This window comes from Protopterus annectens, chromosome 6.part1, assembly GCF_019279795.1.
Source record: "Protopterus annectens isolate FY-2018-M chromosome 6.part1, PAN1.0, whole genome shotgun sequence".
In the NCBI taxonomy this organism is placed as follows: domain Eukaryota; kingdom Metazoa; phylum Chordata; order Ceratodontiformes; family Protopteridae; genus Protopterus; species Protopterus annectens.
The window spans coordinates 323274920-323302752 of NC_056738.1; the positions used below are offsets into that span (position 1 = coordinate 323274920).

Consider the following 27833-nt stretch of genomic DNA (forward strand, 5'->3'; position numbering starts at 1 on the left):
TTCTCTTTTAGAAAAAACATAATTTTCTTCTAATAACACAATACTCTGTGTAAATGTGATACAGTAGAGAGTCAATTATCTAAAACATCAATTATCCAAACCACCCTTACAAAGTTTTCGGGTAGGAAAAACAGTCATAAAGTCTGAATATGTAAACATTATTCATATTTGCGTGAGCATGTTTTTTGAACTTGTAGCCAGTTTGTGTGTGAAAAATGTTCTTTATTGTCCACTGGAATCGCCAGATGGTTGAAAAGTGTATTCCTGGGTGCAGAAAAAGCACTGTTTTAGAAGTTTTTTTTTTATCCAGTTCAATTATATGTTTGAATATCCAAACAGTTTGATTATCCAAACTACCCTTTGTCCCAATCAGTTTAGATAATCAACTCTCTACTGTACATACCTTTCCTCTATGAAAATATGATTCATGGCTAATTTAACTCGTGCCTAACAGTCCTACTCGGCTGACATCAATGTAAATAGTGTACATAATGATGCCTCTCTTGTTTTCGTGCAGTGTTTCTCTTAGTCTGTAAATTGAATATCCAGCAAGCACTAGACTGCGATGGTGGTGCTGCGGTAGCATTGTCGCCTCACAGTAAGACATTGTCCTGTTTGATTCTCAGCTAGAGCGTCTTCTGTGTGGAGACATGCGTGAATGGGCGTACCTTCGGTGAAGGTTGTGCGTCAGGGCTGGCAACTCGGCACGTAAAAAATCTACTGCCAGTCATTAGCGGACAGGAGTTCCGCTGTGGCGACCCCTAACAGAGAAAAGCCGAAAGACACAACAACAACAACTGTAAATATTGTTCTCATACTTTTCCATTCACAATGATAGCTAATTTTTTTCCCCATTTTTATCAGTGCAAAGTGGTATTGCAAATCTGTGTTCCAGGAACTTTTTTCCCTTGGGCTTCTGCTGAAAATGGGATTGCAAGTCCAATCAGACTGTCCCAGTAAACAAATGGCAGTCAATCAGTCATTCACTAAATAAATGTTCCTGCAAATGGGAAGGCTGTTTATAGTAAGGGGAACCACAGCAGGTCTTATATCTGACGGTAAAACTGCAGAAACCATTGGGAATAATGTTAATCTTTTCTCCAATATATTTGCTCAAAATCTTAATTATAATATTCAGTTTTGACCCTTATGTTTAAATTTTGAGAGGATAATTATGGATCTACAATTAAGAGGATAGGGCTGCTCATTGTGGGAGGTCTGTGATGATCACTTCTCACTGCTTAAAGTCGAGCATTCTTGTCCTGTAGGCCCGAGTAGAATTCTTTGTCTCTCTTCCTCTCTCCTCTCTCTCTCTCTCTCTAGCTCTCTGTCTTTCCAGGGTGAGTTCTGTTCCTTAAGTAGACTGCTGAATTGATCCCTGTTTAGAATGGGGAGTAGATTATTGCCCTCAGAAACTACAGGCCAATAAGCCACATTTGCATTTTACAAGGTCGTTTAAACCTTTGTCTTGCAAGTTGTTGAAAAGGACTGAAATGGCTTTGAATCTCTTGATTTGTGTCAGCATAGCTTTGTAGAAACCAAGTCTGCTTTTTATATTGTAGTATCATTTTTAGGTAAAAGCTGTTTCCCCTTGCTATATTTATTGAACTTGCCAATGCTTTTGTTCACATATTCCAATCAAAGTTTTGTAACTAGAAGTTGCTAGTTGTTTAAATGGACTGGAGAATGACCAATCTGTAGACACCAGTAGGACATTTTTTCTGGTTCTGCTTTATAGCTAGTGAAGTCTCTCCGATGTCTGATTTGGACCCTGTTTTATTCAGTTTGCTGTCTTTTGAGTTTGAGCCACATGTAGCATGTTTAGTACAGAAATGCCTTAATGATTGTAAGCTGAGAAAAAAGTTGGCTTTTTACAAGGTTGTAGCAGATACTTATTTTTGTGTATGTCTTTTTTAACATAGTGTGTAAATGATAGTATCCGGTTATAAACAGCAAATAAGTGTATTCTGTTTTTTGCCAATATTCATTAATTATACCTATGTAAATAGATGACCAGAAACCACTTTTAGTTGATTTTAATGAATTGGGAATAATTACTTGTAAAGATCTGGACTTAAGGTTAAATTTATTTGAGTTATGAACACTTGTTTTAAGTCATATCTTGTACATCTTAATGTGACAGTGGTATATTGTTCCATTTTGTGTGAGATTTCATGCATGTTATCTTCAGGTGTAATAATGTACTCTGTTCTGTTATACCTGACCAGTGGCCAGTTGAAATAAGCATGGATATATTTTACAAGGAGAATTCCAGATGTTGGTAGCCTTATTTACTGTGGCCAATTAAAGTTTCTAAACCTTTGCTTTTTGTCTTAATAGATTTTTAGGAGTCCTTCAAGATCCTTACTGACTTGAGTTGATACATTTAGAAGTTCATAGACAACCTGAGATTCTGAGTATAAAGAGGAAAAAAGTCAGTCTTCCTTAAGCATTGAGGAATTTGTAAAAGTTGCTTTTTACACGGTTTTGAGTTGTGAAATTGTTGAATTATCATAAGCGGACGGTGATCCGCTGTGGCAACCCCTAACTGGGAAAAGCCGAAAGAAGAAAAAGATTTACCCTTGGATGTTAACTGTCCCATTGCACTGGCAGTGTTTACACTAGTTTAAATGAGTATGTTTGTAGGTTTGTGCATAGCCTACTTCCTTCATGGTCTTTTAAGCCATCATCTAGTAAATTCTTAAGTTGTAAATTAAAAAAAGAGATGAGAAATAGAAGAATGCCTGAGAAACTAAGTATAAACAAGCTTATAGATTTAAGTGTGGCCTCCATCAAAATAAATGAAGCCGTCTGTGATATGACCACAAAGGTATGCACTTAAAGCTTTAAAGAATATTACCAATATTTGGATAGTTCAAAGAGATGTCAGTATAAATATATAGCTAGGACAAAAATTCACAGCTTACAAGGCAGCGGTTCTTGTCTAACTACAGCAGACCAAAAGCTACTTATTCTAGTCTTATATTCAGTGCAAAATGCAACTCTTGAAAGCAACAGACTAAGCAACTTATTTGCAGAATATAAAAGTTTTCTTAAGATAGCATTCCAGAGTATCTCACCATTAGTCCATGTTAGAGTACAAGAAAGCTGAAGTCTCTGATGAGTTATATGCAATCATGATAGTCAAATGTGCTTTTCCTTGGGCACTCCCATTGACCAAGATGAAGGAATGAACAGAAAAAAGGTACCTGCCATTTTAAAAAGTTGATGCACTCCGCAAAGAAAGACAAGGCTGAACCAGATGCACCCATTTTTGAGATATGAATGATGTAATGCTAAGATAACACAGGGTAAGTACATGCTTTATTCCTGCTTTACAAAAAAAAAAAATTTCTTAATATAGATTGTAACATGTGTATGCTATGTCTCTAAGAAGCATGCGAGGCTGTGTATGCATGTATAAATTCCAGACGTGCAATCCCTTGTGCCATTTTGTAGAAGCAGCTAGAGAGTGAGCATGTATGATCGCAGTAGTTAGTTTGTATCAAAGTTACTTAAGTCATAGTCAGTAAGCCTGTATAGTGATGTGTTTATATAGAATAAAGCTGCTTAAACAGAACCCACAAAGACTTGTGTATTGGTGTACCAACACAAAAGCGACATGGTGTCAGAACCAGGATGGAAAAGAGAAGTACATTTGGAGCCATGAGATGTAAAGATGACAGCAGAGGTAATACTGAGAGGAATAGTACAAACACAACCAGAAAGTATCAAATGTGAAAAATAATACAAATTATTTACTTGATGCTAAAAGAGGCAAGGAAGGGCATTACAAGGGCACAAACTGCTTTATCAGGCATGTGGAAAGTACAAAAAAGTTGGTTAACTAAAGAAAATGTTCAATATAAAAGTATTTGACAAGACAATTGACTTTAAAGTACAAAACGAGCATGTTTAAGGTAAAACAAGTGTGTTTAAGGCAGAATTTGGCATGCTTAGAGTAAAATGAGCACAAGAAAAGTATGTTGGGCATAAAGGGCTTAAATGAGCAAAAATAATATAATAAGAAAAGAGAAAAGGCCACAGTAAGCAAAAATAAAGCAAGGCAACTGCTTGTGTTTGGGCATAACTACGACTTCATATTGTATCAAGGGCGTAATTAAAGTTATTCAAAGTATCTCAGATTGTGTAAAAGTGCTTACAATGTGTGCTTATTACTGTGCATGTATTTCAAAGAGTTCACTTTGTGCAAAGTGCAGCTATTTCGTGTAATCTAGTCAAAGCATAGTTATTTGAAGAAAAGTTTTTGTGCTGGTTGTGTCTATTCACAAAGTGCTGCTTGTACTGTAAAGAGTTGCCTAGCAAGGTACTGCCATTTTGGGGACATTTCAGTGTATTGCATGTAGTCATTTGCAAAGTGCAAATACTTCAAAAGATATTGAATTTGGGCAACAGAAGTTCGATTTATTCACATTGAACAGTTGCTTAATATGTTAATTGCATTGATAAAATGTGTCTCTTACAAAAGATTACAATAGTATTACAGTGCTCATGAATTGCTCAGTTGCATTGTAAAGTTCTCGAATGTTTCTTAAAGTGATGACTTTGACAAGTGATGACGTATGACTGTAGCATTCCTGCCTGTATCAGTAAAGTTCCAAATGATTACTTTAGCATTTCTCCCTCTACCAATTTTGAAAGTAAATGACTTTAGCATTTCTGCCTTTACCAATCAAAGATTTCATGAAGCATCGAAAAGTCCATGAAATTATTCCGCAAAGCTCTGTAAAACATTGAAAAATTTGAAAAGCTATTCTGCAAAGTTTCATAAAGCATTGATAACTTGAAAAAGTTATTTTGCAAAGCACAGTAAAGCATCAAGAAATTTGAAAAGCTATTTCACAAAGTACAGTAAAGCACAGAGAAGTTTTAAGCATGCCATTCCGCATTTCTGCCTTTACCAATCAAAGATTTCATAAAGCATCGAAAAGTCCATGAAATTATTCCGCAAAGCTCTGTAAAGCATTGAAAAGTTTGAAAAGCTATTCCGCAAAGTTTCATAAAGCATTGATAACTTGAAAATGTTATTTCGCAAAGGACAGTAAAGCATCGAGAAATTTGAAAAGCTATTTCGCAAAGTACAGTAAAGCATCGAGAAATCTAAAAAGCTATTTTGCAAAACACAGTAAAGCATCAAGAAATCTGAAAAGCTGTTTTGCAAAGTGCAATAAAGCATCAAGAAGCCTGAGAAGTTTATTTCACAAAGTCCGCTTATTTGAAAGTACTAAGAGGTTGTTCATTTGCACAATTCCGATAAGCTTAGAGAAAGTATAAGTACAAAAGCATTGAACAAATTGTGTTTATGCCAATTACTTATGCACGTGTGTGTGTGTGTGTGTGTGTGTGTGTGTGTGTGTGTGTGTGTGTGTGTGTGTGTGTGTGTGCGTGTGTGTGTGTGTTTGTGTGTGTGTGTGTGTGTGTGTGTGTGTGTGTGTGTGTGTGTGTATTCGTGCATATTTGCTATGTGTGTGTATTCATGCGCATTTGCAAGATCCTTCGCTGGTATGTATTAATATGGCAGATGGATTTTGAAAACCTCATCCACTTGCATTTGATAAGAATATTGCAGAGAATTGGAGAATATTTGAAAGAGTACGATATTTTCATAAAAGCAGCTTATGTAGATAAAGAAGCATGTGCAAAGGTATTCATTTTGCTAACTCTAGCATGATCTGAGGCCATAGAAAGAGAGTGTTCATTTGTATAAGCACCAGCAGTGTATGAAGGTGAAGGTGCAGACCGCCACATTGTTGTGCAAGCTGAACCAAGGGAAGACCCCAAGTGTTTAAAGCATAAGTTCAGAGAAATGTGCAGCTCCCAGATGAACATTACATTAGAGAGGCATTTGTTTTACACAAGAAATCAGAAACCAGAGGAAACCTTTGCAGCTTATATAACTAACTTGAGAAACAAAGCTAAAACGTGTCGGTTTGGTGATTTGAAAGATAAGTTGTGTGTGGTATTAATAGTGCTGCAGTGAGAAGGATTTTACTTCATGATAGTGATTTGACATTTAGAAAAGCAATAGAGATTTGTCAGATGCATGATGTGAGAGAAAGACCTACGCACATGCTTGTGAGTGACAAAAGCATGGTTTCGGTCAGCTCCAGAGCAAACGTAGATAGTATGCAACACGTGCCAAACAGAAACAGGCCTAAACAAAGGGCAGCCACATGGTTTCCAAAGAAGGTGCTAAGCTTTCCAGAAAGTTCCAGAAAAAGTGCCAGCTCCAGCACCAGCTCAGGGCTACACAAACATGAGTCAGCAAAACCTAAGCCTAGCTTTATTGTTAACTGTCGCAATTGTGGTGCAAATCATGAGTCTAAAAGAGAGAAGTGTTTAGCATATGGTCAGCAATGTCACAAGTGTAAATAATTGGGTCTGTATTATGTTCTTAGACATTCATTTGTTTGAAAATGTTAATATAGACCCTAAAATGTCAAACTACAGAAAAAGTGAATGCTTAAAACTTCGAAACACACAAGTCGAAATTCCATAGTTGGCCCACTTTGCATCCCGTGTGTTTTCTAAAATAAATAGTGTTTAGTGATGTCACTCAGTATTTTAATGTTCCTAATCCATGTATTAATAGCGTTTGAAAAAGCACTGCAAACTTTGTCTTAAATTATCAATCCACGAGTGCAAAATACCCTATGTGGCTAACGTGCATAAACAATGTGCCTTGCCAACAAAATAATACTAAATATATATATATATAAATACAATATATAAAAATGGAAGGAATTAAAATGCATGATGCATACGTACGTGTAGAAATCTACGCCTTCAGAAGCATGGCTACAGCATTTAAAAAGTCCATTGTAGAATATTCTGACCTTTTGTTCAAGACTACTTGCATTCGATGCTGCCTTTCCATAGTTTTTCTCTTTTTAGGAGATGGAAAACATCCTGACTTTAGTTGTAATCTAACCTCATTGACTCTGTTCTGTTCTCATATTAGAACATCAAAGACAGCAGGAATTTCACAAATGCATCTACCTAGTAGGCATCGGAGACGCCTATGCCATCCTTCCATGTAATTTTGCGTTCTTGGCAATGATAACTCAAAGTAGAAACATTCCAAAACTTAATAAGAAGCATAGCTGGAAATCGTGTACTTATAGTGGTTCTAGTCTGCTGCTTTCTAGGATGTCCTAAAACATAAATTTCTGAAAAGTACGTCAAGAGCTCTTTACTTTCAGCTGGAAATGTCTCCGAAAGCTTTTAAAAAGTTGGAACTACATCACCTTTAGTTAAGAAAGATAGTGCTATCAAATGTTTAACTGCCAGTTGGAATGTTGTACATTTCCCATAAAGTGTAGCCAACCCAAAAGACTCAACCTTCTGCCCAACAGCCTGACCAAAGTGAAACAAACGGTCCTTATTTATCACATCACTGAAGTTATGCTTTACACACTTAATTGCTGCCATCTCAAAGTCAGTAACGATATACTGTACTGTAGGTTCACAATTAACTGATGTCAGCAAATCGAGTAAATACTCCCACAAGTAGCTATATGCTTTATTTTTTGACATTAAGCAATATACTAGGGGTAAACTTTTCATATTCCCTCCAAAGGTAACCAAGCTGTGTATGGTGTACAGTTGTCGACAACGACGTCCTTTAGTTAAAAAGATACCACCTATAAACCAGGTTTTACTAGCACACAAATCCTGTAGGTTTTCCTTAGTAGTGAACACTAACAGATGATTATTAGTATGTAAGTCTACCATTCTCTTTTGAATGAATGTACCTTTTTTCAGAGAATACTTTGTAGTTTCTACTGTGCTTAGTGTAGTAGCTACAGTACGTAAGTTACCATCTTTTTAAGTCTAACGCGGTTTACTTGGTGTTAACATGGATCTTCTGGATGGTAAAGTTACAGTTGTTTCCAAAGATGTACCTTCAATAACATCATCAGCTAGAAGTGCTGGTGTGTTCCTACTTAATCGAGCACTTTCTTTTAACTGATAACACACTCGATATTTTTCTACTTCCATTACATCTGAAGCATGATGGTGTGGGACTGACTTTAACAGTACCTCTCCGTCTGCTTCCTTTAGAGTAATTGCTCTCCCTTTACATTTGTGTAAAAGCTTTAACCTACAACACCAGTAATGTTTGCTTTTGACAGTCTTTTCTAAATTATAAAGGTAACCATCTGCATGTAACATTTCTTTGTTCTTTTGAGACGTGACTGTCTCGTATTTATTACCTACTATGCCAGGTATTGAATGCGAAGTGTCAGCCATGCTTGTAGTGTCTATGCACTCTAACGCATATACACTGTCGTACTCTTCATGTATTTATATGACGAAACATAATTTCCAGATGACAACTTTAGAGTATTTTCACTTTATTAGTAATGTAAATATTAATTAATTTAGTACAAATATTAGTTTTAGTCACAGTAAATTATATATACTTAAAGTAGTTAATAGCTAATTACTATTTCATGAACCGAGTGTGACGCAATGTCGTAATGATGGAGTATGTCAGTAAATGTTAGTGGGCCAACTAAAACTTTTCGAATACGCCGATTTCGATGTTTAAACAGTTCACTGTTCGATATTTTAGGGTCGATATTAAAGTTTTCGAACAAATGAATGTTCGATAATGTAATATAGACCCTAAAAAACGGAACCGTTTCCAAAAGTTTTGCAAATCGAGTAAGCCTCAATCAGTTGTAAAGAAAGGTCGCACAAAAAAGCAAGTTGATCAAGTAGAGCTGAAACAGTCAGCCTTCTATGTGGATGGTGCGTCAGTACTTGGAGAAAGAGCTGATGCAGTAAACTTATTAACAAGGAATGAAGTGTTTTGTACTGTTCAGATCAATGGAAAATCCACAGAGCTCAAAGTAGACACTTGGTCAAAATATAATGTTATATCAGTGGACACATTTGCAAAAGTAAGAACTAACGAACAACTCAATGTAACCAGCAGTGCGTGACTTGTTGCATATGGAGGTGAAGAAATTCAAACCGAAGGTTCACTAATACTTTCAAGTTATTTGGCTGAGAAGTGTTACAACTTATTATTCTACATAGTCCGATTGCCAGTGCAATCTTTATTAGGTCTCTAAGACAGTTTGAAAATGAATCTGCTTTCTTTTGCTAAAGAAGTTCATCATGTGAGTGCAGTTCCAAGTTCAAGTTTTTCTGAAGCCATTTTCTCAGAGTATGCTGATGTTTTCAATGACAAATTAAGCAAACTTCCAGTTGTGTATTCTATGAAGTTAGATCACAAGATCACTCCAGTAGTCAGACCAGCAAGAAGAGTTCCAATAGCAAAATAAAGTTAAAGCTCAGTTAGATAAGATGGTGCAGCAAGGTGTAATTTGTCCAGTAACAGAACCAACTGAATGGGTGTCGTCCATGGTAGCTGCTCATAAGAAAGGCTCAGACGAAATCAGAATATTCATTGCTACTATATATTTGAACAAAGCATTAAAAAGGACATCTCATCCAATGCGCACAGTTGAGGAAGTTAATTTTGGCAAGTGATGCTTGACTGCAAGTCCTATTTCTAACAACTTTTGGTACTCCGTTTGCAGATACAGATTACTAAGGATGCCATTTGGAATAAATTTTGAAAGTCTTTCAGCGTGCAATGGAACAAATTTTTTTCAGGGTATCCTTGTGCCATAATAGTAGACTGTCTATTAGTTGGAGGCAATGGCGAAGAAGAGCATGACAGAAACCTCAAGAAAGTTCTAGACAGAGCACGTGAAGTAAACTTGAAGCTAAATCCTCTGAAGTGCAGATTCAGACTTCCAGAAGTTATGTACATAGGTCATTTGTTTACAAGTACAGGCTTAAGACCTGACCCAACCAAACAAACAGCTATTTTAGAGATGTCAGCACCAGATAATGTGCAAGGTTTACAGCATTTTCTGTGCATGGTCAACTATTTAGGCAAGTTTATACCAGACTTCAGTGAATTGACAGCACGTTTGAGAGAGCCAACATGCAAAAATGTTGTATGGTCATGGTTGGAACATCATCAGAAGGCATTTGATGACCTTAAGCAGAGGATTGCCACCCCACCTACATTAAGATACAGTGATGTGAATAAACCAGTTGTTCTTCACTGTGATGCTTCAAATTTTGGTCTTGGTGCAGTTATTGGTCAAGAGGGCAGACCAGTAGCTTATGCATCTAGAACACTTACTCAAAGTGAGATGCATTATGCTCAGATTGAGAGAGCTTTTGGCAATGGTTTTCACATGTTCCAAGTTTCACAATTATATTTATGGTCGAGCTGTCCAGATTGAAACTGATCATCAACCTCTAGTTACCATTCTAAAGAAGCCTATGCATTCTGCTCCAGAGAGATTACAAAGAATGATGCTCAAATTGCAAAAGTACAATTTCAAAATGATCTACACTAAAGGTAAATTGCTCTATTTGAATGATACCTTATCCAGATCACCTAGAAGTACAAAGAACAGCTTGGTACTGAAACTTTTGACTTTGTAATGTCAGTGCGTACTTTTTCCACCACTAGACTTGAGTTAATAGATCACACTACGACTGATCCAGTTTCACTAAAGCTTAATCACTACATCAGTGTCGGATGTCCGTCAAAGCAATCTAGTGTATCACCTGAGGTGCAATTGTATTTTCCTTACAGAGATGAATTTGCTGTTGGAAGATGGCATTATTTTCAAAGGTCCTAAAATTGTTGTTCCTGATTCCTTAGAGCAAGAATATATTCAGATGTTGCATCTTGGTCACCCAGGTTTATTATCCACTAAGAGATGGGCAAGAGAACTAGTATTTTGGCCTTCATTATCGAAAGACATTGATAGAGTTCTTTCTTCTTGTTCAGTATGTAATAGTACCAGAGTGCATTTGCAAAGAGAACCACTTCAGCTAAATCCAATACCTGAACTTCCTTGGTCTAGTGTAGCAACTGATATCTTTGAGTGGAACAATCAACGCTACTTGGTTTTGGCAGACTCTTATCCGAATTGGTTTGAGATTGATCTACTACCATACTTAACCTCAACAGCTGTTATTACTAATTTGAAACGTCATTTCTCAGTTCATGGTAGTCCACGCTAAATCCAATACCTGAACTTCCTTGGTCTAGTGTAGCAACTGATATCTCTGAGTGGAACAATCAACGCTACTTGGTTTTGGCAGACTCTTATTCTAATTGGTTTGAGATTGATCTACTACCAAACTTAACCTCAACAGCTGTTATTACGAAGTTGAAACGTCATTTCTCAGTTCATGGTAGTCCACACAAACTTTATTCTGACAATGTTACTCAATTTACTAGCCAGTTGATTCAGAAATTTGCAAGAGAGTGGGACTTTGTACATGTCACTAGTAGTCCTGAATATCCTCAAGCCAATGGTCTAGCTGAGCAAACAGTACAGAGTGAAAAGCAATTACTTGAAAAGTCAAAGCATGACAATACCAATGTATTCTTGAATTTACTTAATCTCAGAAACGCATCTCGTGATGATATTCCTGACTCACCTGCTCAAAGACTACTTTCCAGACACACTAGAACTACGCTACCTATTTCATTAAGTTTGTTGCAGCCTAACTCTTAAGAACAATAAAACCATTAAGGCTCAGTTGCTGAGTGCTGAAGTTTAATATCCAGAAATCTAGTTACAATAGATCGATCGGATTACTTTGTTCAGTGAGGGAAGGAGAGACTGTATAAATTCAGACAACAAAAGGTTTTGATCGAATAGGACAGATTACAGGTATCTGTGCCGAGCAGAGATCCTATATGGTAAGCTCCAAAGGTGTGGAATATAGGAGGAATTGCAGACATCTTCTTCCTATACCAGAATCATCATCATTGCAATCACAACATTGTTTCAGTGATGCAACCTGTATATCAAAGAATGTCAGACATTGTTTCCAGGCTCGAATGTATTTAAAAGTCCGTTTCTGTTCCAGAAATTAATTTGAACATTCCACAGGTCAACCATTTTGCAGAGGCTGTTCCAGTTGCTAAATCTGATTCCCAATTTTATGTCACACGATATGAATGAGTTTCTAAGCCTAGTATGGAATGCACATCAACATGGACTTGATTTTGTGTGTGTGTGTGTGTGTGTGTGTGTGTGTGTGTGTGTGTGTGTGTGTGTGTGTGTGTGTGTGTGTGTGTGTGTGTGTGTGTGTATGTGTATATATATATATATGTGTGTGTGTACTTAGTATTGTATAATGCATGTCTTTAGATTATCTGTGATCTCTGCATGCTAAATGATGTCATGACAAATTGCATGATCTATTTCTCAAACAGGGAGGATGTAGATCAGAGTGTAATGTGTGTGTGCTATTAAGAAGCATGGAAGGCTGTGCATGCACGTATAAATTCCAGACCAGTGCAATCCCTATTGCCATTTTGTAGAAGCAGCCAGAGAGAGCATGTATGATCACAGTAGTTAGTTTTGTATATAAGGTATTAAGTCATAGTCAATAAGCCTCTATAGTGATGTGTTTATATAGAATAAAGCTGCTTAAACAGAACCCACAAAGACTCGTTTATTTGTGTCCCAACATGAAAGGGACAGCATGATAGAAAGTATGTTATATGACTGTTTCTTATGCAAAGCAAATGAAAAACACCAGTTTATCATTTCAGATATCAGAATTATCAAATGCTGTTTGGATTGTCTTTGTATTAGCTTCTATGGCTTCAACAGCACTACTAACCATCTTCTACTTAAAAACTGATGAGTACCCAAAATATCATATAATTGAGCGTATACTTTCCACCATTATCAAAACTGCTATTATATCAGCAAAAGACAATCTTACTGCCTGTCATTCTCAAGTCCATCAGATCAGACATTGCAACCTTCTATCAGCATTTTATTCAAGCAGCTGTGGAATAATGTAACCATTCATCACAGAAGATTAACTCCTCTTTGGTTATCATGACAGAAGAATTACTGCACATTGTCCCCAGGTAAAACACTTTGTAGAATGCTGTCAGCAAGGCAGTCAGAATTTCAAACATGAAAACGTTTTCCTGGAAACATGTTTACACCATGCTTGATGAGATACTGGTGTGTGATCCCTCCAGTAACAACCTTATGAACTTGTGAGACCGAGATTGTCACCTGAAGTAAAAAATGAAAGCCTCTGCAGATGCCTGAGGGCAGGATAGGAAATAGAACCTGAAAGCAGGACAGTGTGTGTTTTTCTTTACCACCCATGGCCTTATAAGATTATATAGGACATGGTCGACCCATTCTGACAAAGTATTTTCTATGGAAACTCACTTTCAATAACAACCAATTGGCCTTGACAGACCACTGGATATGACCTTGTGTTCGAACTAGCCCATGTATTTGCCCTTCTGATATTAATAGGTAGGCTGTGATCATATCTTTTAAGAGGGCTATAAGCAAATCAGCATTTTCAAAGGCAATGTGTGTGCTGTGAAGTTACAAAACTCTTTTCCTTTTAGGCTTCTCACAGAGTGATTGCCAAGAAGCCAGTTGTAAAGTCTGCTATGGTGACTGACATTTTTCTGTCTATTGCAGCATAAGGGGATTGGTGCATTTCTGAATGTGCCATCCTTCAGATGACATGCCAAGCCAAGGTTGCATCTGCCTGAGTTTGTTGTAGACTAAATGGATGTAAAATACACTGTGGCACTTATTGAAAAGTGTAGGGGGGGGTTTATTGATTAACATCACTTATACATAGTACTTGTATACATATTTGCATTATTTACAATTAATTACACTTTACAGTGCAGCTTAACACTCCCACCACTCTTTTTTCCATAACCAAAAGCGTATTTTCTTTAACATTTCTGCTAATATCCATTTTCCACTAAGTTTAATTTTGCTTAGTTTTTCAGTCCATAATGTCCATGAAACAAAAAATATTGTTCTGTCGATTTTCTTCATCTCTTCCTGTTTTTTAGCACCATAATAGCCATATTCAGTTATGTCCATATTAATTTTCTCAATCTTTGTAAAAATTTTCAGTATTTTACTTTTGCACATCTCTTCCCATAATTTATTAACTCTTAAATATTTCAGAAACACACATTCAATTGTTTCAAATTCTTCACAATAGTTACATATTCTGTCTTGTTTACTTTTATAAGGCATATTTACCTTAACCTGCAATTTATCTATAGAAAGTTTCCATAAAAAAATCTTTACATTCTTGTATATTCCCATACCATTTACAGTAGACTCCCTCTTATCTGGTTTCACTGGTACCGGACCTTAGGCTGGATAAACATATGTCCATAGTATAATTTTATTCTGGTATTCCTTTATATCTTCATAACACCCTTGAGTCTTTTTCACAAAAATATTTATATTTGTGGTATAAAATAAGTTATACCAGGTTTTTACTTTCTTTTGCATAACATATAAAGCTTTGTATAAATTTAATGTTACCACATGAACAATTGGGTTTACTAGACCCAGTCCTCCTTGTTCTTCTTTCAAACGCAAAGTTCCCGTCTTGACTAGATTAAGTCTTTATCCCCATATGAAGGCAAATATAATAGACATTCTTTTTCATATTGTCTAAGTATCGTGTAGGTATTGGCTGTATATGCTAGTTATCTAGTAAAATGGAATTTATCCAGTACACTTTCTTCCTCTATGCCAGTCTATATGTTTTCCAAAGGTGCGTGTCCTTTTTTGGTGACTATTTTTTCTCTTTTTTTTTTTTTTTTTATGGTCATTTAACCCAAATACTTTTCCTAGTACAGCTATAGTTTCCTCATTAAATTTTATGTCTCCTATATTTCCCTTAAATCCAACGCTCTTACTTTTTTCTTTGTTTATACATAGGCCAACATTTTTTGTTTAATCTTTTACTTACTTCTTCTAGCCATTCTTTGTTTTTGGTGATTAGCACAATGTCATCTGTATATGTATACATTATAGGTAATTGCAATTCATTTGCTATTTTATATCCTGTAATATATATCATTTTATTGATCCTGCTCACTATTGTATTCATAACTAAAGAAAAAATAATGCTACTAGCTGGGCATCCCTGTCCTATTCTGCATTCTATTTTAATTTCTTCACTATCCATCTGCATTTATTTTAACATTATTCCTTTCATATGCTGACTTAATTACTTGTATTGTTTTCTTACCAATATTATATGTCTGCAGAATATCCCATAAAGATTATTAGTGTATTTTATCAAGTGCCTTACCCAAGTCTCCTATCATAACTTTTGCTTAATAAATCTTGACTTCCTTTTCCCTTTCTACCAAAAGCTGTTTGATGGAATAATTTATCTTATTCTCAGAAGTATTTTATAATCTGTTATATTCTCCAGTTCTTTATATCATCTTGTTCTCCTTTTTTTATATGAATTTTATAATCCCTGTACATATTTCCATATCTATCATTCGTAATTCTAACCATTCATTTAATATCTCTTTTGACCAATTTCCATTTCTTTATACATATAATATTCAATAATATCTAACCCTGTAGCTGTATTCATACTGATATCTTTTAATATTTCATTTAACTCTCACACTAATATTTGTTCCAAATTTTCGTTCTCCTCTTGATTTTAATTTATTAACTTCATAGTCCATTTTGCTTCTCTTTTAACAAAAGATTGTACTATATAGTCTTTATTTCACACATTCCTTCTTGTGTTGTTACTTTATTTCCTTTCTTTTTAACTCTATTATTTTTTTAGGTTCTTTCACTAATTTAATTAAATAAGGTGCTGCTGCTTCTCTTTCCCTTGCAAACAATCTTTTTATGTAATAAAATATTAATTTTTCTTGATTTATTTTATATATATTTCTTTTTCTGGAAAGGTTTTCTTATCTTTTATTAACTTTCTAAATATTTCTTGAGTTAATATGTTTTCTTTGTCTTATTTTCTAGGCATTCCAAGATTCATTTTTTTTTACATTGTTCTTTAAAACTTATCCACCAACTTGTCCAGTTTTCTTGAAATATTCTAAAACCCATAGGATATTTCCATAAATTATTTGTTTCCTATTACCTAGTTTTAAGTCTTTTTCATTCAGTCTCTTAATTCCTTTATCTATTCATTTCTTATGTATTCTTCCTTCTTGTGTACTTTTATCCATATAGCTGTATGGTCTGAAAACCCTGTCTTTTTTTATTCCATCTGATATTGGAATTAAGTGTTAGTCTCTCTTCTTCTGTAAGTAAATTTTTTTTTACCTGTATGTGTATATATATATATATATATATATATATATATATATATAGAGAGAGAGTTTATTCTCAAAATGTCGATCGCCCATCAGAGAATGTGCATTTCGTCGACTCCTTTTCACTAAATCCATAATACAGATTTCTCGGAATGTCACAAAAACACCAAAAGTTGACATTTCCGATCGCTCCACACCTGCAAACAAGTTCTAATGTGGGTCAAAAAGAGAGAAAGATTTTTGCAGTTTCAAACATCGCTGTTTGGAGTTCGCTTTAGTGGTGTCGCCAATGTGCAATCGATATTTTGATCATTCATATAAATATAATTTGCCACTTTTCATTATTTCATTTACTATTTTAACATCACTACTATTTTTCTTATTTGTTCTTAGTAGTATATCCATATTTATACAAACATAATTCAAATTTTTGAATCATCTTTCTTTATAACATATGCATATATAGCAATAATCATATAAACATTTGTTTTCCATCTCAAGTCAAGTATTGCTGTTTGTCCTAATTCAACTATAGTAATGTCTAGTATTGATATTTTCTTGTCATAATATACATATCCCTGAACATGTATCTTTTTTGAAAGTTTCAAATAATTGGTCCATTCCATAGCTTTTCAGTTTGTGACTTTCTTCCTCAGTTAATAATCTTGTATCATCTAGTATAATTATTTGAGCATCTATTAAAGCACAACATTCCAAAATATCTATTTTAATACTTTTCATACTATTAACATTCAAAGCTAGAATCTTCAGCTTTTAAATGAAGTTAGTATGATGTCTTTCTCATCCTTTACATTTGTTTTCTTTTGTGAGTATGCTTTTAAATTTTCTTTTTCTTTCTTTCACTGTTTTCCCTGTAGCATTTTTCTTTCCTCTCACTACTTGTCAATTGACATATTCATGTTCACTTGTATCAGATATCTCTCTGTCCCTTTCTTTATAACAAATGCAAACGAAGGGGATAATGTCTTTTATTTTTTCGTGTCTCACTCTGGCTTTCTTGTTCTTTCCCTTTATTTTTGTCCTGGACTAGGTTTTATGTGACTTCTTTTTTCTATAAACTGCACATCATCTTCACACTCTAACCACATTTCTTACATTTCAAATCACATTTTTTGCTTCATGTCCTGCTTTACCACATACAAAACATTTTTGTTTATCACATTTGCTAATTAAATTAATCTTTTCCACAAAAATAACAAGTTTTAGGCTGTCCTGTATATTTCACAAAACCTCTATTACCATTTACATTTATAACCCCACATTCCCATCCCCAAGTCCATAAACCTCTTTCACCATCAGTCTTTGTTGTGTCCATAACATCTTTACATAGAGCCACTAAATATTCTTTCAAGTCTTTTGACTCAATTTCAACTCTAAACTGAACCATTATTCTTTTTTTCCTCTGTATAAAGATTTTATCAGCTATTCTGACCATGGATTGCTGTTCTTTTTTTTGTTCATATTTTCCTAAAATGTTTTCCATGGATAAGAGTGAAGGCTCTTACCTTTTTGGGTGAAACACCGAGTGTTGCACTCAGTCCCACACCTCATACCTGTCCAGTCCTTTTTCTTTTTTGCTGCTTACTCTTACAGTAAACTTCTTTGTCTCTTTCACCTTCTTGATCCTTTTTGCTCCCTTCTTTTACTGTTTGCGCATATGACTTATTTTCTGTTGTTTCTTCCACTGCTTTATTGTCTTGGATAACCGGTGAACTGAGAAGTGAGATAGCAGCGTCCTGGGGTGAAATATCACCCCAGGATGCTGCTACCTCACTCTCCAGTTCACTTTGGTAAGTTCTTTTAGACATCCTGCAAACCTCAAGATTGGAGGGTTGTAATAATACATCCCTGTTGGACCTCCACATTTCCCTCAAAAAATTTTACTAGTATTCCAAATCCATTCCTTTTCCTCCTACTGTACTCTCCCGATCATTCTTCTGCTCTGTTTTCTCCTTCTCCTCTGGTATAAACAAATCCTCCACCTGCGTGTCACTCATTTGTTTTTCCAGTTCAGGCTCCACCATCTCCATATTCAACTTTTCCTTTTCCGTTGCTTTTTGTTGTAGGCTAACAGTTGCCATGATGCCTTTTGTTTCTCCTGGCTGCCTATGTGCCTGGAACTAAAACAAGAAGTAAGATGTGCCACACTCAAATGCATCTCCCTACGCCGAAGCGTATGAGAATTTCTCTGATGCCCTGGCCTAATTTATAACTTTGGGTCTTCCATGAAAAAAGACCACTTTCCTAGTGCAACCAACACAAACAACAGTGTAATAATTACTTTCTTTACAGCTTCAGCATTGTTCAAGTTTGTAAATATTTTTGCTGTTACTGTAACAGACCGAGACTGTAATTGAAAAAACAATGTATATGTATAACACTTTTGAATGTACATTGTTAAAAAAGCTATAGTTGTAGGCTTCAAAAAAGGCCATCACTTGTAGATGAAAGAGTAAACGTTCCTGATAACAAAAAAAAAAAAAAAAACAGGTCAAGAAGATCATGCTGTAAAGAAAAAAAAAGTTGTGGCTAATTAGAAAACTTAACTCGCAGTGAAATAATACATTATTACTTGCCAGAGTTCATGGGATATTTTTCTGAAATGTATCTGTTTAGTAAAAGTTTGCAGAGTTAAAAAAGCTTGTTAAATGTTTGTGTGAACTGTTTTAAGACTCATGGATTGGCAACCACGTTCTTTACGAATGGGGGAATGTGGTGTTACCATGAAAAGGGAATCAAATGTCCTGGACAGTTAGAGAAGCATTTAGCAAATCAGAACACTTGTAGGAATATTTGGTCAGACCAACCTCATCCAGGAGTGCATTGGAAGTGCTCTTAAAAGGCTAGAGTTGGAGGCTACTCTGCTGTTGTCTGAGAAGTTTCTGTCCCATTCACTTACATTTGACTTTCTTTGCAGCTTTTTCATTTGTTCTTTATTGCATTGTGAGATTGGACATGCTTAGTTCAGTGTGCTTGTATTCAAACTAGCAACCATCTCTCCTGTTTGCAAATTCAGGCTAATCAATTAGACAGCAACAACAAAAGCTAAAGTCTACTTCAATTGTATTGTGCAGTGGATTTTTTTATTCAGTGGATAATGTTTGGATCATTCAGTGTTTGAAGCAGTATGTGTGATCAGAGATGGAGAAACGTTCACTCTGTAACAGTGATTTATTTTGTTTGTGCCAAGTGAAAATTCTTTCATTCAATGCTTTGAAGACGGTACCTTTGATCATTTTATTTTTTAAAGCAAGTCTGGTGACCAATCATGAATCTTGACAATTTGAAAGCTTAACAACAAGGGTAACAAATGGCAGTATACAAAAAGACAAGTTCAAGTCAATGAAAAAAACAAACATTTAATTGTTCGAGTAAAATTATGGATTTTCTGGTTGTCTTGGTTGTCATAAATAAGAATCTTTCTGTATGATATTATTATTGAGGACAAAAATGCTGTATTTCAGGAAATAATGGATCCTGGTAGCTTACAGGTTGCTAGCCCCAGTAATAACAAACCATGGTAAATTAATTGAGTCTTTCCATAGTTCTTTGCTCACTTCTTATTGATCTAAGATGGAATCATGTAATAAAATTCAACTATTGCTCACTTCTTATTGATCTAAGATGGAATCATGTAAGAAAATTCAACTATGTTCCCCTGAATTCCCCAGTAACTGCATCAACAGTGGTAAGCATTTACTCTCAAACTTTGGGGATTACTTCTTTTTTCTTAAATATCCTTCACAGTGATGGATTTTACCAATGATTCCCTTTACAATCCTTACCAGTCACTGGAGCTGTTGCCTTCCATCACCTGGTAGGTTATTTTCACAACCAACATTAATGGGGGTAATTAAAAAAAAAAATAAGTAAAAAGTCCCCTTCATTGATGCAGGCCTATTTTTAGAAAAGATGCAGTAAGTTTTAGGGTAGTTTGCACTGTGGAAGTCAGAGCCTCTAGAAGATCGAAGATCCCTAAAAGAAGAGCGTTAGAGATTTGATTTTCATATATCTCAGGCTGGATGTTTGTGCCTGATCATTCTTTCGTGCATCCTTGAGTCAGATCTTCGTCAATACCTGAACCAGCACATCTCCCAGTTTTAGTGCTAGCACCAATAAGTAACCTCTACTTTACATAAAAGTTGTCCAAGCTAGTGCAAGAAACAACACAGACCTGCCAGCCACCACCAGCAGGAGTCCAGCAATCCTAAGGTAATCAGACGTCTTCAGACAAAGAAGCATCAATGCACATAGGAAGATCCCCAAAATTATCTTCTAACTATTGTAGTCCACTTTTGGGAAAGAAAAAGCCATCTTCTTCAGCATTCTAAAAAAGATTATAAGCAAGTAGAGTCACCATCTGGCTGTAACAATTTCATTGTTTCCTGTGACTATGCATACGGAGTTCTCTGTATTGCTCAGCAGGTTGGGAAAAATGCTCAACCAGGTATTAGTGGGTAGGGTTGTATCTCACCTGTTTGCTTATCTACCTTCTTTAGTAACTTTGGAAAGTACTCTGCAAACAAAGTGAATATTTTTGCTTTAAATCAAAATAAATACATTTCCTTAGCATGCTAACAGTATCCAAGCAGAAGAGGAAGAGGAGAATTTATTAGAATCCTATACAACTCCTTCTAAAGTAAGTCTGTCTTTTTATGTGGATTTTAAAGTCATATTGCCATATCCTAATTTCTGACTTGTAAGGACATAGAAAATTACAATTTCTGCTTATTGCTGTGAATTATCTTTTTCTGTTTTGAGAGAACATGGTTCCTTTCTTATATCAGAAAAGTGTTGCATGTTTTCCCGTTATGTTTTTGTGTCATTTGTGCATCACAAGGTAGGTTTCCATTAATAGTCTTCTTACGTTTGACAAGTTATTGGTTGAAAAATGTTCTTGTGTGGTTCCAGGGAAATAATTTAGATACATTTTTGCTTTCATTAGTACTGTATGGCATTAAAGAGTCCTTTGTTGGAATTAGCAAAGCCAAGACAGCGTACATATTTGTGTTTCACCCTCTCTTAGGGTCAGCAGTGTGCATTAGCTGAATGCTGGCCTATTAAAGAACTAGCATATGCTTTTATAACAGATGCAGGAGATCTCAGTTAATCCATGCTATTTGGGACCAAAACCTGCATGCTGCATGTTATAGAGAAAAGTACAGATTATAAGACAGTTTTACTGTATCATCCTTTGCCAGTCATCCTTTGTAGCAACATTGTGCCTTATGGATGCCTTACTTGAAGGCTAACATACTACAGGGTGGCAGGAGCATTTAGTTGAAGACAAAAAAGTCCATAAACAAACAGTCATTGCTAAGACGAAACTGTTTAATATGCAGTCTATATTATACTTAAAGGTTTAGATAAGTGGACTAAACTAATTGTCTAACAACAGTATATGGATGATTTGAACAATGTAGTGTAAATTATCTGCATCTTTACTCCTTGTCTTCACAACTTTAACATGTTTTCAGAACCGGTGGTTGAAATCTGATTCAGCATTTGTTTGGCAGTTGTCCTGATTTACTCATGCCTGTTTTACAGGAGCAGCACTTTTCTTGCAGTTGTGGTTGAAGGGGATTCACTTTTCTGCCACTTTCATATTAGTTTCAGGCATAAGTTAAGACTCACTGGAGATGTTTCTCACTGCTTTGTGTACTTGGAACTACTCCTGTGGCGGGGAGTTGCATGCAATTCAGGTGCTGTCTAATTTGATAGACCCAAAATCAGAAAAAAGGCCAGCACCAAGGAAGGTTCAAAAGTAGTTTAATAAAACTGAAACTAGACCGGTTTCAGCAGCAAGGCTTTCATCAGTAGTATAGTCAGCAAAAAGCACTTAGTCATCATCTTATATAATGTTCTTTAAGGCATCTATATGACATCACTTCCTGATAAGTCAAAAATGCAAACAAGGCAAAAGTAATTGAAAAATACAATCAAGGCAAAAGTAATTGAAAAATGCATAGTTCAGTAAACAAAAAAGTTTGCCTGAGTTGCATGCATATGTCCAGATTATAATGAAAAAATCCAAAGAGACACAGTATACTGGTATATCAATGATAATAAACAAACTTAATAAAAAACATACAATAAAGGGTAAATGCCCAAAAATAAACCCGAAACAAAAGTCAGGTTATAAGAATTCTGGTGTTGAATACCAGCCACAGTATCCTAAAATGAGCTGAAATGCAAAAACCTAAGCAATGCAACCTGATAAGAAATAAGTACATATACATAATGCAAGTGATGGTTAATTACAAATTATAATTTATCATTTAATCCAGGAGGGAAAGCCCCCAAGTTTAATGATCCACCTTTTTCTTTGGTATTTAGGATATCATGCCAACCTGTTTTAAAAGATCGATTCCCTATGATATGATCAATGATGGTGAATGTAAATTTGGCAGTGGGATGTTTGATAACATGTCTATATAGTGCATTAGTTAATCTTCTGTTTCTAATGTCACCAAGGTGTTCAGAGATCCTGACACGAAACTGTCTAGACGTTTGGCCAATATAAAATGCATGACATGTACATGTGGCAAGATAAATAATCCAGTCTGAACTGCAGTTACCAATAAACTGTATGTCGTATATTTGTCCAGTGTTCCTACTAGTGAAAGAAGTAGTTTTGAAAATATAGTTACAAAACTGCAATGTCCACATGGATAAATGCCTGAAAGTTTATCTCCAGTAAGTGTTCTTTGAGTTGGAGTGTGATCCATGACCCTGGTTTTTTATAGTGTGAAAATAAATTCCCTAAAGTTTTGCCTTTCCTATAGGAAAAATAACATCGTTCTCCGAGATAATCTTCCAACAATGGATGAGAATTCAATATATTCCAATGAGTATTAATAATATTTACTAAATTGGCACTATTCCTGCCATAAGTGGTGACAAATCTACATACATCTGATTCCTCATTATGAGTTTTAGTATTGTATTGGAGAAGAGAATCCCTGGATTTAGCATTACTAAATTGGACTGCTGACTCAATAGTACGAGTGGAATAACCTCTGGACAAAAATCTCTTGGTTAGATCCATTTGATGACTCTGAAGATCATCCACTGAGGAACAAATCCTTTTCATCCGCACAAACTGTGATTTCGAATGTTCGAATAATATGTTTCGGATGAAAACTATCAGCATGTAGAAGGGTATTATATTGTGAAAATTTTCTGTGTACGGACGTTCTAAGAGTGTTATCCTCCTGTCGAATTAAATTGACATCCAAATAACTGATTGCACTCCTATTATATTCCACAGTGAATTCGATACCCCAGATGTTCCCATTCAAATGTTGAATAAATTCCTGGAGGTATTCCTCACCTCCTTTCCATATAAGCCAACAGTCGTCCAGGTATCTTCTCCATATATCAATCTCAGGTAGATATATGTTGTGCAAAGGGTCATATAAAATCATATCTTCCATGTAGCCCATAAAAAGATCATTATAAATGGGTGCAAAGGATGCACCCATAGCCGTACCCTGTAGTTGCCAATAGCAGTTTTGTTGGAAATAAAAAACATTTTTAGTTAGAATGTGTTCAGCCATACACAACAATAAGGTATTCATCCCTGGGGGGTATAAATTGGTTTTATTTAGCCAGTATTCCAAGGCATTAATACCCGCCCAATGAGGGATGCTGGTATAAAGCGAGGATACATCAAGGGTACACATAAGCCATTCAGGGTCCAATTGAGACTCGGAGACTATCTGCAAAAATTCAGTCGTGTCCTTGATTCTTGCTCTAACACATGTTAACAGTGGTTTCAATTTTTCAGTTAGAAAAACAGACAAAGGTTCAGTGAGTGACCCAATGCCAGATACAATCGGTCTGCCTGGTGGCTGATCAATGGACTTATGAATCTTAGGAAGTAGATAAAGTTGTTGTTTCGTAGGATCCTTAACCGTCAAATGAGTTTTGGTTTTATCAGAGATAATTCCAGATTCTACAGCCTTTTCCAAAAATTCATTAATTTCCAAGGCAAAACCTGGAGTAGGATCAATCTCCATCTTCATGTAATGATGATGGTTGGAAAGTTGTCTAAGACCTTCATTCACATAATACTCAGTATCCATCACCACCACCGCACCCCCTTTGTCGGCAGAAATAATAACAATATCCGTATTGTTTCTGAGTTGTGTGAGTGCTATTTGTTCCTTCCTAGACATGTTATGCTTTATAGTGTCAACAGAACCCAAATTGAAGTGTATATCTTTTATAACCGCCTGCTGGAAAACAGCAACATGTTTATCCATGGGAGGGTTAAATGTAGATTTGTGAAATCTAAAATCAGATGATCTTTGAGCATTGTCAGTTTGATCTTGTTGTTGAAAAATAATTTCAAGTTAATTTTCCTACAAAAATCCATTGTATCAGAAACCAAAATACTTTCATCAGTGAAAAAACAGGTATGAAACCAAGGCCTTTATTAAGAAGGGAATATTGATCATCAGTCAAAATATGACTTGAAATATTTAAAACATTAGTACATGAATGATTTACTTCACTATCGACATGAAGAGCTCTTCTAAGTTTTTGACCTCTGTGTTTCCTTCCTGCCCTGTGTTTTTCCCCTAAAGGGACCTCAGTCCTTCGACCCCTTTTAGCATTTGGAGAATCACCAATATTGGGTGTCTCAGTATCAGTAGTCGAAGAATCCTCACCAGAGGTAATAAAGCTAGGCCCAGTCTTTTTTAAAATAGACCTTGGTCTTTTTGCGTATAAATGAAGCATTCTTGGTACCATGAGCAAACCTCACACCCCTTTGTGAATCAAATTGTTTGCCCCTATCATAATCTTCCTTATCCCGGGCAAATTTATGCAATTTCTTTTTCTTAAAGTTATTTTCCAAAATAGAGATTTCTTTAGATAATTTGCCAAGACAACCCTGAAAACTAGCCTCATGTTCAAACCGTTTCAGGTTGTTACATGTTTTTCTACTTCAATAATATTACTCTGTATTGTTCTCTCATAGAAAGAGGCCAAAATATTAACTCTAATCATGGCAGCCTCCTGTTGTGCTTGTTGCCAATCTTTCAACAGAGTTTCATCCGGTGTGCCCACTAGTGGTTGGATTTTACATCTCAATCCTCTAGGGATATATTCTGTATTTGGTAAGCTTTAAACAATTTACTGTGCCAAATGTTTGTTCTAAGCATCTTAATTTGTTTACCTAATTGAAAGAATAAGTTTTCGCAACCGTCAACTGGATCCATGATTACCAAATCCACCTTTTCTGTATGTTCAGTTCCTATGCCAAAAATTTTTAAGTCATCCTTGTCGGAGCATAAACCAGATAACAATTTACTGAGATCCATGACAATAAGTTGCAATGAACCGGAGGAAGAAGATATAAAAAATAAAAAATAAAATGAACCCTGAAAAGATTCTTTTATTCTTAAGGGTTGAATTGGCAAATCACAAACAAGTCCAAAACAGAAAATCACAATCAGAGTCACAAAGAAGTTGAAGCCAGAATAAATGGCAAATGTAACCCTATATATAGGGGAATAATTAACCCTAGCACCTAGGCAAAAATGCTATACAGACCAAAAGTCAAAGGCCTGTAATGTCTAAAATGCAATGTTCTGAGTAATGCACAACCTACAGTTGTTCAGAGGTGGCTAAATCCATATGGAGTATACCAATATGTAATGAATTTAAGCCAGACACACTTATGCACCTTATTTAAATCAGATAACAATATTAAGAAATCAATAATTGTTCAATACAGTCCTCAGATGAAATTGTTATCAAAGGTATAAATGTACAGATGATTATTGTCAGCACTGTATACCCAGCAATTATTCTAAAAGAAGACCTGAGTGCAACACTGGGCAAACAAAACAAAAGCCCTCAAGATATGTGACCAATATTGACTCAAATGTGAAACAAAACATGAATCAGTAGGAACATAGGAATGAACAGATATAAGCAATAATATTGTATCAACCTGGTGTATATAACAATGGCTAGTTCATCATAATCAAATGAAATAAAATAAAATTATGCACATATTACAAACTGAGCACCCATACATGAAATGTCCTTGAAAAAATAGCAATGTTGTATTGTGCTACAACAGTACTCAGAAATCCAGTATAAAAAAGAAAACGACTAGGCAAAATAATATGAAATATACACGTGTTATAAACTGAGAACGCCTACATGAAAAGTCCTGAAAAAATGGCACTGTTATATTGTGCTACAACAGTTCTCTAAAGTCCAGTATTCAAGAAAAAACGACTTAACACCATCCAGACAGTTAGATGATTGTCACAGAAAAATTCTTCATTATGGTAAAACAATTACCAATGAAAATTAATCCAAAAATAGATGTCAAGAACAGTACCTGGAAAGATGAAGTTTGAAATGTATTAGGACCCTTAAAAAGTTGTTCCAAACAATGTCCCAAAAGGCCAAATCGATCCTCGAAGTCCTGATATGTCCAAAAACAGTATGGAAACCACAACGACCTTGAAAAACAAATCCCAATCCGAAAGATGGTGGAGAAAACACTTGCAACCACGTGTAAACGCAAACGATAAACTCAACAGCGTTAATGCATCCAATATACTCACTTGTTAACTTAGATAAACATGATAATCCAACAAAACCAAAAAAGGATGACCAAAAGTCAATCCTTTAAAAAGAAAGCGATGTAGATTTTTTGAGTCTGTTGCTCACCAGTGTTCTTTCTGTATAAACCTCCTTTCATGGTGATGTTGCATTTCAGTACCTCATCTTGGTCCACCTTGTATTAATAGCCATTTCATTTTCTAAAGAGTATTTTTATGCTGGTTTGGTCTTAGGATTTGAAACTAACTTGTTTCTGTGGACTAGTGGCTGTATTTCAGACTGCCATATCCCTTTTGGCTCTTTATTCTGATGTGTATTCAAGATTTGGCAGAGAACTACTTGTGGATCTTACAGTTAGGTGGTTCTGACTTCTTCTTTTTGGCAGCTTCTGCAAATTTTACAAGTACAGCACAATATTTTGTGAAAGAAAATTTCATCTGATGTTGTCATTTCCATCTTACTCAACATGTGGGGTATCAGATCTGATAGCATCAGACCTCTGGGCTTTTTTTCCAAACCCTTGGATCCAGAATTCAGACTCCTCCTGTATCCATAATTCCCTACAATGCCTCAGATCTTATTTGCTGCTTACCTTGTTCAGAAGCAATCCTGCGGGCTCAGTGCTCATTTTCAAGATGAGTGCATGTTTTTCCTCATGACAAAACCATTTTTTCTTAGGAGCATTTTTTCTAGTTTCCTCTTGAGCATTATTAATGCTTGTTTTCTGGGTAGTCAGCCTATCTCTAAACTTTGTTTCTGTCAGGGAGTTTATCCCCACCTTCCTCCCCAACCTAGATTTATATATAATATATATATCTATATATATATCTATAGATTAGATAGAGATAGAGATAGATAGAGAACAATCTCACAAAAGATCCTCATCACTACTTGGAGAGGGCATGCCTTAATAACACCTCATATGGAACATTTCATTGTGGGCACTGTAAACAATGTCCCTATATTTCCAACAAAAGAGAAATTTACATTGAAATAAGGGACATTAATATATATAGCACTGGTTCATTCAACT

The 27833-nt window shown here is 35.5% G+C and overlaps 1 protein-coding gene across 1 annotated transcript in view; it reads left to right on the top strand.

The window, feature by feature from the left end:
* POLA2 (DNA polymerase alpha 2, accessory subunit) overlaps positions 1-27833 on the top strand; it is a 633383-nt gene that overhangs the window by 109394 nt on the left and 496156 nt on the right. Inside the window, exon 4 of the mRNA XM_044075741.1 lies at positions 20792-20849. Coding sequence (XP_043931676.1) covers positions 20792-20849 — 58 coding nt within the window. The remainder of the gene's footprint in view (positions 1-20791; positions 20850-27833) is intronic.